The sequence below is a fragment of the Saccostrea echinata genome, unplaced genomic scaffold (assembly GCF_033153115.1).
Source record: "Saccostrea echinata isolate AGI-Se365-2 ecotype Australia unplaced genomic scaffold, CSIRO_AGI_Sech_v1 ptg000002l, whole genome shotgun sequence".
Lineage (NCBI taxonomy): Eukaryota > Metazoa > Mollusca > Bivalvia > Ostreida > Ostreidae > Saccostrea > Saccostrea echinata.
This window is the reverse complement of record NW_026889751.1, coordinates 5113203-5124421: the sequence shown is the minus strand read 5'-3', so window position 1 is coordinate 5124421 and position 11219 is coordinate 5113203. Positions and strand designations below refer to the sequence as shown.

The 11219-nt window shown below is 35.3% G+C and overlaps 1 protein-coding gene across 1 annotated transcript in view; it reads right to left on the bottom strand.

Moving 5' to 3' along the window:
- Positions 1 to 2226: 2226 nt before the first annotated feature.
- LOC133205851 (tyrosine-protein kinase transmembrane receptor Ror2-like) overlaps positions 2227 to 11219 on the bottom strand; it is a 41317-nt gene continuing 32324 nt past the window's right edge. Inside the window, 4 exon segments of the mRNA XM_061341739.1 lie at positions 2227 to 4935; positions 5244 to 5489; positions 6860 to 7035; positions 9467 to 9724. Of these exon segments, the coding sequence (XP_061197723.1) occupies positions 3767 to 4935; positions 5244 to 5489; positions 6860 to 7035; positions 9467 to 9724 (1849 nt within the window). The 3' untranslated portion in view covers positions 2227 to 3766.

Here is an 11219-nt window from a genome sequence, read left to right as displayed (position 1 = left end):
TTTCCCATATATTCATTTGTAAAAATTTGATCCCCCATTGGCCCCACCCTACCCCCGGGGTCCCTCATTTGAACAAATTTCATTCCACAGTACCCAAGGATGCCTCCATATCAATTTTACTAATCATGGCTTTTCTGTTCTTGAGGAAAAGATTTTTTCCTGTATATTTCTATGTAAAACTTTGATCCCCCATTGTGGCCCCACCCTACCCCCAGGGGTCATGATTTGAACAAATTTGAATCTTCACTACCAGAGGATGCTTCCATATAAATATGACCAATCATGGCTTTACTGTTCTTAAGAAGAAGATTTTTAAAGATATTTTCCTGTATATTTCTATGTAAAACTTTGATCCCCCATTGTGGCCCCACCCTATCCCCAGGGATCATGATTTAAACAAACTTGAATCTACACTACCTGAGGATGCTTCCATATAAATATGACAAATTATGGCTTTGCCGTTCTTAAGAAGAAGATTTTTAAAGATATTTTCCTATGTATTTCTATGTAAAAATTTGATCCCCCATTGTGACCCCACCCTATCCCCGGGGGTCATGATTTAAACAAACTTGAATCTTAACTACCTGAGGATGCCTCCATATAAATATGACCAATCATGGCTTTGTTGTTCTTAAGAAGAAGATTTTTTAAAATATTTTCCTATATATATTTCTATTTAAAACTTTGATCCCCCATTGTGGCCGCACCCTACCCCCGGGGGTCATGATTTGAACAAATTTCATTCTACACTACCCAAGGATGCCTCCATATCAAATTTACTAATGCAGGCTTTTCTGTTCCTGAGAAAAAAGATTTTTTCCTGTATATTTCTATGTAAAAGTTTGATCCCCCATTGTGGCCCCACCCTATCCCCAGGGGTCATGATTTGAACAAACTTGAATCTACACTACCTGAGGATGCTTCCATATAAATATGACCAATCATGGCTTTGCTGTTCTTAAGAAGAAGATTTTTAAAGATATTTTCCTATATATTTCTATGTAAAACTTGGATCCCCCATTGTGGCCCCACCCTACCCCCGGGGGTCATGATTTGAACAAACTTGAATCTACACTACCTGAGGATGCTTCCATATAATTATGACCAATCATGGCTTTGCTGTTCTTAAGAAGAAGATTTTAAAAGATATTTTCCTATATATTTCTATGTAAAACTTTGATCCCCCATTGTGGCCCCTCCCTACCCCCGGGGGTCATGATTTGAACAAACTTGAATCTACACTACCTGAGGATGTTTCCACATAAGTTTCATCTTTCCTGGCCCAGTGGTTCTTGAGAAGAAGATTTTTAAATGATGCCATTATTTTTTCACTAATTCCTAATTATCTCCCCTTGAAAGAGGGCGTGGCCCTTCATTTGAACAAACTTGAATCCCCTTCACCCAAGGATACTTTGTGGCAAGTTTGGTTGAATTTGGCCCAGTGGTTCTTGAGAAGAAGTCGAAAATGTAAAAAGTTTACAGACGGACGGACGGACAGACGGACAAAAAGTGATCAGAAAAGCTCACTTGAGCCTTCGGCTCAGGTGAGCTAAAAAACTTTAAAAATCTTCTTCTCAAGAACCACTGGGCCAGAAAAGCTGAAACTTATTTTGAAGCATCCTGGGGTAGTGTAGATTCTAAATTGTTCAAATCATGACCCCAGGGGTAGAGCGGGGCCAAAGGATTTTTAAAGATTTTTCCTTTATATTTCAATGTAAAACTTGTATTCCCTATTGTGGCCCCGCCCTACCCCTGGGGGTCATGATTTGAACAATTTAGAATCTATACTACCCCAGGATGTTTCCACATAAGTTTCAGCTTTTCTGGCCCAGTGGTTCTTGAGAAGAAGATTTTTTAATGACCCCACCCTATTTTTGTCTTTTCTTGATTATCTCCCCTTGTAAGGGGACTTGGCCCTTTATTTTAACAATTTAAACTCCCCTTCACCCAAGGATACTTTGTACCAAGATTGGTTAAAATTGGCCCAGTGGTTCTTAAGAAGTTGAAAATGTGAAAAGTTTACAGATGGACGGACGGACTACGGGTGATCAGAAAAGCTCACTTGAGCTTTCAGCTCAGGTGAGCTAAAAATGAATGGCCATCATTGCCATCAAGCAAAGGATTCTCAGTATAGTTGGAAACCATAGTTATGACAAAATGAACTACTTCCTCTAGATATATTTTGAATTCACATCAGGAATGCTATGAAAAATTGTAAGACTAAAACAAAATTCGTTTCCTTTTATTGTTCATTTACAAAATTAATTATCACAAACCTACATATGGAAGCACAGGAAAACAAAACTTAATTCATGATGCATTAATTATTATAAACATGGTAACTTACAATTACATGTATTATAATACACATGGGACTTGCACAAACATGAATTCAATATTGACTAGAAAGTAATAATGGTCTTGCTCCTTGGCAATGTCTCTATCCTCAAAACACGACCATTCACAGCCTAATGATATCTACACAGGATCTAATAAAATGTGGACACCAATGTACAGTGCTCTCAACACTTCTTTCAAAATTCCTAAATAGCATTCTGTATTTAATAAATTCTCTTCATGATACGTTAAAAGAAGGTTCTCTTTTTAAAGTCTTTGTTCTAGTTGTCAAACTATCTGGTGATTTGGCATGGCAACCTTCAAAAGGCATGAATATTTATTTATAAATACTTATTTTTTTCATACAGGTATATTTTTATTTCAACACAAACTGCAGTTTTAAATAAAAGCAGTGCCATAGTAAACCATTAATAATCACACCTATGTACAGTTTATGTACATAGCTTTATGACTAGTTTCAAAAGTAAGGAGAATTTACCTCAACTGCATAAATATCAGTCACAAATAACCATATCAACACTAGCAGTTATATTTGACCTAAATTAAAAATTGAATATAAATGATAACCCAGAACATAAGATGTTTCAGAGATATGTCAGAATTAATGCTGGATATAAAGAAATAGCCTTATTTCATCTTATCAGAAATTTGATCCTTAAACCCTGCTTGCTGCAAGCCTCCATAATCAGATAGGAGTCACTCCAAAATCCTCCTAACATCAGCAGTAACAGCTCCCCAAGATAAAGGGACTAAGATAAGGCAAGCACCCAGGCTGCCAGCAATACCAGGGGATCAGACATTTCAGCAGCTGAGAATTGTATCTTAATATAAATCAGAGTAAAAAATATCATAAATATCTTGTAAGCACACAAATCAAGGAGAAAGAGTTCTCAAGATGTATTACAACACACAGTCTAATATGCTTTTACCGTATGTACATTATAGTTTTACATGCAATGCATAAACTACTTTTTTCAAATAAAGTGCTCCAATTTTTGACATACATGTTACATACTAGATTCCTATACATCCAATATAAGTAACATATACATATACATTTGTACATCTTTAAAATATTTGTAAATAATTGGCACAAATTTCGGTTTCTTTTCATTAAGTATATACATGTACAGTCTACAGGACTCATGATGTCCTATAGAAGAATGGGATCTAAACAAAGAGTATTGGCCCCTGATATATCAACTTCACTGCACTAATCACGCCACATGGAAGAAATGAAAACACTATCTCCCACAGATTATGACAGACACGCTGAGAGATAGAGACTTTGGCAGTATAATTAATGCTACACAGTGTCCAGAATCAATCAATTTGTTTAAATGGAAGGAAAAATGCTGCCTGTAATCATACCAAGGTACAAAGTTGCTGTTGGCATTCTTCTGGAATGCTAAACAAGTTCACTCAACACTTTTTTTCTTTGGTAATCCTCATAAAGTGAGTTAAGAGACTTGAGCAGAGACTGGAATGAGGGTCGCGAAATAGGCTTGGAGTTCCAGCACATTTTCATTAGGTCATACACTTGTTTGGGGGTATTTTCGGGACAAGCTAGCACCTTTCCATCTTTCACAAACTGAACCACCTCTTCATGTGTCATGCCATAATAAGGCTGAAGTGCAAAGGAAAACAGTTCCCATAGCAGAACGCCAAAAGACCACACATCTGAATGAACTGCAAATTTATTATAAAGGATAGATTCTGGGGGCATCCATCGAATCGGTATTGCATCATGCTCACTTCCACGATAATACTCTAATGAATGGATGCTTCTTGCTAGTCCAAAGTCAGAAATTTTCACCTCCAGATCATCTCCAACCAAACAATTTCTAGTTGCTAAGTCTCGATGAACATACCCTTTATCTGACAGATACACCATTCCACAAGCTATCTGTTTTGCAATGTATAACTGGTCAGAAGTATTTAACGACGGCTTCTGCTCAGAATAGATGTCCATGCTGTGACGTCTTATAATGTAATTGTCACAGCTATTGAGACGGAGAAATTCATTTAAGTCCCCCTTTTTCATATATTCAAAAAGTAAACACATTGGATTACCAATTGCACAAACTCCCAACAGTTTCACTATATTTGGATGGTCAAACTCCACCATCAATGATGCCTCTCTCTGAAAATCTTGCAGCAACTCCTCTGAAGCATCTTCTTTTAACATCTTCACCGCAATCAATGATTCTGATTGGTTGTTGATAATATTGGGCGCTTTAGCTTTAAATACTCTTCCAAATGCCCCTTGTCCAATATCCCTGATGTACACAATATCATTTCTTGGGTACTCCATATTCTGTAGTTTAGGGTTAATTTTAGAACACTCTGACAGTTTATGGTAACAAGAATTTTGGGGCAGTTTACCGATGTCAATGTCAAGGTCATCCTGTGGGGTGCTATTATACTTGACCTGTTTCCGTTGTCTGGAGATTTGACAACAGAGTACAGCCATTAGGATAGAGACAAAGACAACCAGGGCTATAACAATGATGATTATGATGATGGCAACAGTGTAGTTCTGAGTTTCTGGCAGTGTAGCCTGAGGTATTACCTCTTCTGAAAAAGAAAAAAAAATCAATAGAATGAATAGATTCAATTACTAGTACTGCATGTGTATATAAATTGGCGTATTCAAAATTTAGTGCAATCAAGGGGTATGGAGTTGTTGGCATAATCATGAATTAGTGCTACACATCCGTGCTATGTATTGTATTAATAAATGATTTATTAGTGGTATTCATGAATTAGCACATCCTTGTCCGCGCCAAAGCCGCTAAAATACGAAGCCCGGTTTTTTAAGTACACATACAGCATTTTGTATAGGTTTAAATGATCCATGGATGAGTCAACTATAAAAAAATTACCATGACATTTTGGGATATCACAGAGTTCCCATCTCTGCAGTTTGTCGACTGTATAGCACCATGGCTTGTCCTCTTCTGACCCTGGGTTTCGGCAGTAATTTTCTGCTCCCTGTAGGCTGGGGAACACTGACGGAGGGCGAAGATGAGAATGAGGATGCTGGCTGTCCCAGGGCTGACACGCAGTCCCCGATTTGGTGACATTGATCGTCCCATTGTACCACTGTCCTGTTCCTATGTAGCACTTATCTACAATTTAGGTAGATTTCTTCATGTTTAACAACTTACATAATTTTTCTTCTTTCATTAACAAATATTCAAGTACAGGTAAACTTCGTTATCTCGACATCGACGGGACCATCGGAAAATGTCGAGATATCCGAGGTGTCGAGATATCAGAGTTGAGACTTGACGTCCAAGATTTCTCTGCATAACCAAACACATAAATGTGTATAAGCTTATTATACGTACATGACTTCAATGTAGACTGCAGGTCAACTTATTTCAGCAATCCCTCTATTTTTATTAAAAATCTAAGAAGTTATTTTTAAAATTCTTATTTATAAAACCTGTTCTTTCTCTTTATCGAAATCGTTCTAAATTTTTGTAGGCCTAGTTTTCCATCCAGCATTCGCGTGTTACTTGCTTTTTTGTCAGAACAGGATACGAAATGCGCTCTATAAACTTCGAACCGAACCGTATAAACATGATAAAGTCGACATCCAAGATACGAAAACATATTCGTAATAATTTTTTTTTTCTTATTTCATTCAGGAAGAAAGTGCATTAATATTAATTTTTTTTAAGAGATTTGTGTATCTAAACTAACGTAGTGATATTACAGATGCATGAATTACGGATGATTCGGTTAATCGTGTCGTTAATCGGATTATTTCCTGTTGAATGCATTTTAACTACAAAATATTATAAGAACATCGTTTAATTCTTTAGTTTGAATTTATTCAATATGTTTATTATTCTTTGTAATTTAGTTATCTTTTTTCAATTTTAAAAGTTGTGTTAGGTTTCGACATAAATAAACACCTGTAAATTTAAGTAGAATCGTGTAGATTTATCAGTGATATTACCCAAGCTGAACATTAAGCAATTAACGTCTCAAAGTCGCCGAGGGGGCTTTGGATTCACCTACAAACACAGTCTATAGAATTAATTAAGCAGCGTGCAGTCAAAACATGGGTGTGAAAGGTGTGAATTTTTTGACGACGTCGAGATACCCGGAGCCGTCCGTGCGTGACGAGCGACCCTATCTGACAAACAGTTAGGTTCAGTGGAGCAGAAAATGGCCGATGTCGACATATACCAGGTAAATTTTGCTCTTGGGACTTTGAATATATGTCGAGATAACCAGGGTTGTCGAGATTACCGAGGTTGACATATCAGAGTTTTTGCAAATCATTTATATAGTAAATACTGCCGGGACCGCGGACGGACGTCGACATATCCCAGGTTGTCGACATATCCGATGTCGAGATACCGAAGTTTACCTGTATTTTCATATGTTTTGATTTTAGAGAATAATTTTCCTTTGTAGAAGGAACCCTATATAAATGCTCTACAGAAAAGTTTCATTTTTTTAATTATAAATCAAAAACACTCACTTGTCACTTGACTTGGGTCTCTGTGAAAAATTCTTCCATCAATACACTGTGAGCCATTGTCATATTTACCAGCCAATTGCTTACAGTCCGGGAGAGGAGTTGGACTTTTTCTAGTCGCACTCATTTCATTCCATTGGTCGAAGCACAGCAGGTCTTTTACAGCTAAGCAGCTCTCCCTGAAGTTAACAAAAGAAAAAAGTCTTTGTCACATATATTAAAATAATTTTTTAAACAAAATCTAGCCTTTACAGTTTTATAATTTGAAACTACAAATTACCATCAATTTAATTTATTCATCATGTACAATATTTCAAGCTAAGATGATTATAACATAATAAATAGGCATGTTCTATCAATACCCCCACTACCACTGGTCTCATTAAAGAAAAAATGTATTAAAATGTTTTCCCCCATAGTCAATCACTATTTTTAAGTTGGCATAGTGTGTGGCCGTGATTGGTACACAATTAATCCGTCAGAAATCCTCTCAGATCAATTCCTCATAAAGTGAAATGTAAAAGATTATAAATAATTTAAAATTATTTTCATTTCTTTTACAATTTTATTGCAGCTGACACTTTCTATTTATGACTTGTGGGAAAGATCTTATAATCCTATTTTTATAGACCCTCATTTTCTGATAGCTTATAGAAACTCTCATTTTCTGATCGCTTATAGAAACTCAAGTCTGCATAAAAGAATAGTCTGAAAATTCTTTTATGGAAATGATAGGAAATCAGAAATTAAATTAAAAAGAAACTCAAACCTAACTTCTAGTCTAACATAACCTCCAAACACAACAATTAGACCCCTGATTTTATAAAACAAATAAAATTTCCTAAAGCATTACTGCTGCAATAAACAATAAACTATATCAACTGTTTGGGACATTACACTGGTACATTGTAAAAATGGAGGGGAAAAAAACGGGGGTCTTGTTGATACACATCTTTACAAAGTAAGGCAACAATATCCACCCCTTTGCAGACAGAGCTGTGATTCTTTTGTTGAAGTTTACCTGCCATAAATCATTTTTACTGCAGCCCTTTCCTACTTGTATTAACACCTTTGTTGTGACCTTGACAAATTCTTGACAACTTTTGACGTCTGCTTAGCAGTTTTTCTCAGCCCTACCACTTGTTTCAAGAGGAATCATTTCTTTCCCATGCACTAAATGTTGTAACATCTGCACCAGATTTTGTTAAAAGCATTCACTAACCCATGTAAATGAAGATTACTTTCATCTCAAAGAAGGTTTAATTGAAAGCAGACTTCTTGCTTAAACTTGCCATTACATCGGTGCACAATTTCATCAGTTCATTTATGAATGATATATGCCAAATCATGTAATTATCGCCAACCTCCAATTTTACATTAAAAAGCTGCAAATTTGTTATGTGGTAATCCTTCAGTTACTTGCTTTGTATATTTTAATTAGAGTAATTGCTTGTAGATTGCAGGGGATGGTAATGTTCGCAATACGCATTTTTACAAATGAGCTGTCAAATACAGGAGATTTATGCCTCTTTTTTGATTTGAGGCAATTAATATTCATTGTTGATAAATCCTGATAAACCACCTCTTATAAATCATAATGAGATTCCACAAAATGATAAAGATGCAAAACATTTAAAGTAGAATATCATTTTATTCATTAACAGGGAATCCTGTCCTGAAAATAATAAGCCATTTAAAAGTGACATCAGTAAGTGACGTAGGTATAGAAGCCAAAATGATCAAATTGATTGTTCATTTGCACTGTTCAATATCCCGACGTCGTCTAAGAGAGAATTTCTTTTTCTGATCTGTTGACATGCTATATTTCACGGCAAGTATTAATATCACAGATAATTACCCTAAACCACTTTGAGATATGGATATATAGAAATTTATATTTGCAATTATCAAAACAGAGAAAAAAAAGAACTTGACAGGTAATAAATAAAATATTGTTGAAATTCAACGGTCCTTTGCCACACTGTCTTCCTCAATTCTATTTTTACGAGTAAACATTAAATACATACAAAAAATCTGCATCACAGGGAAGCTCAAGTGACCAACAGTATGAATATATAGAAGTTAAATATTCACTCTTTATTCAATGGCCAAGTCACCTCAGATTTAAAATCCTATGGGTCAAGGCATCCGTCTACATGTCTACTTTATCAGAGTTTTTAACTGTTCTTTAGAGGGCTCCATTAAAGAATTTAAAGTCATTTTATATAAATACACCACAAAATGTACCCTTCACATTTCTCTTACCCATACATTCATAAAACTGGCAAATTTCTCATTGTCAATTTTACATTAATCATTTCTAGGGTGGATATTGCCAGAAAAATGATATTATGATATATTACAAAATTTGATGGAATATTTTTGCAACAAATATTGTGATATATATTGCATCATTGTCCATTTCTATAAAAATTTGAGTATAAAACTGGATAGACGTGTATTTCATTCATTACAATTAAACTAAAATACCCTATCTTTGTTCTGATCATTTAATATTATGGAATGTTTGGACATTGTGCATTGCAAACATACATTCCTATTTCTGGCTGATTTTAAATAATAAAGAGGACTTAAATGAGTGTGACATACTTGCAAAGATGAATGGGCTCTATCTTCCCTGCCTCCTCCTGACATCCTGGAAAGGCATAGTGACAGAAGACCTTGAGGGCAGCGTCCTTACAGGCGGGTTTCCTTACAATGGATGATAGGACTCCCCTTATCAATTCTCGTACCTGAGACTCCTGATCCACAGACGGATTACCATAGGAAGCATTGAAGAATACCACATCATTTTGCAAGACATCTTTACAAATTGTTCCATTGTAAGGGGCACAGGTTCCACGGGGCCTGAAATGATGAAGCTATTGGGCTTAAAAAAAAGCAAGAATCGTGTTTTCTACTTGTTAAATTTAATACAAGATTTATAAAGCTATTTGTAGAATTTGTGTAATATGCAGGGGTCCTAATTCAAAACTTAAAACAACCATACTCTCTCAAAATAAATTTAAATGGTAATTTATTTTTATCAATAAAAAAAAAACATGCTGTTTAGACCTTTCCTCTGCAGAAATAACTTTTTTTTTTAAAACTAACTTGTACTTTTAGACCTCTGAGTAATAAAATCTCAAATTTGATCAATCTTCTTCACAACTTCCCTTGAGCTTTTATTCCACATAAATTAGAAGCAATTGGAAATAAAAATGCAAATTGAATTCCTGTGCATTCAGGCTGATCATTCTGTGTCATTAGCTATCAATTTTACAATGGTAATTTGCAGATGGAATAATTTTGCTAAGGCTGTCTAAATTACAGTTGTAAATTTCAACACTCATCTGGACAAAAATTATTTTCATGGAGGGTGTAAACATCTTTTTCAGACCTATCAATAATCTCTTGCTCAACTTCACCTCATTAAATCTTACCCAACAATTATGTCCCCAGCATCAAAGAATCAATTCTTAACATCAAGAAACAACCAAATGAAATCTGTCTGCTAGAGTGTCAAATATCATTATCAAGACAAGATTGAATCAATTGGCTATAAAATATACAGCCTACAATCTAAAACATGCAGTGCCATAAGATTGGTAATAAACTGTTTGTTGGTGTGAAGTAGGGACAGAATATTGGCTTATCTTCAGTGCAGCTGAAGTGACTACTTTACATACAGGTGCTCCAGCACACCTATATAGCCCATCTAAACATTGAACTTTTCAATTTCAAGTCATCGGCCAGGATTCTTTTTTCTTTACACAGGAAAAGCAATGACTCTCTTATTGGGAGAATCGACTGAAATTCTATAAACACAATACTTTCATTAAGTTTTCTTGTATTAATTAGGTAGCAAAGTCCCAAGCAAGATTGGAATGACATAAGCATTTTGAAAATGCCGATTGTCTCTTATTCTTATTGACCTCCAGATGACATAATTTACGGAGTTGTCGACATTTAGAAATGAATCCAAAATGGCAACATACATTTAAAATGTGGATAGCACATGGGATGTCAGAAAAACTTGTCAAAGTGTCACTCAATAGTAACCAATCTGTCACAGATAATATCAGCACTGCAAACTGATTTCAACTGTGTCTGTCTAGGTCATAAGAGGCCTATGGGCAACTGCACTCACTAGGTATTCTTACAACAAGACCTAGCATATAAAATACCTAAATACCAGAAACTGACAAAACCTGAAATTTGCCTAAAGCAAAGTCTTGTCAACAGGAATTTTAAGTTGAAATTTAAGGGGTTTTATTTTATCCCTTTAGAAGTTTTGATTAAATAAATATGTAAGTACATGAATAGTCTAATATTCAAAAATGATTACAGATCTTTTTGTGTG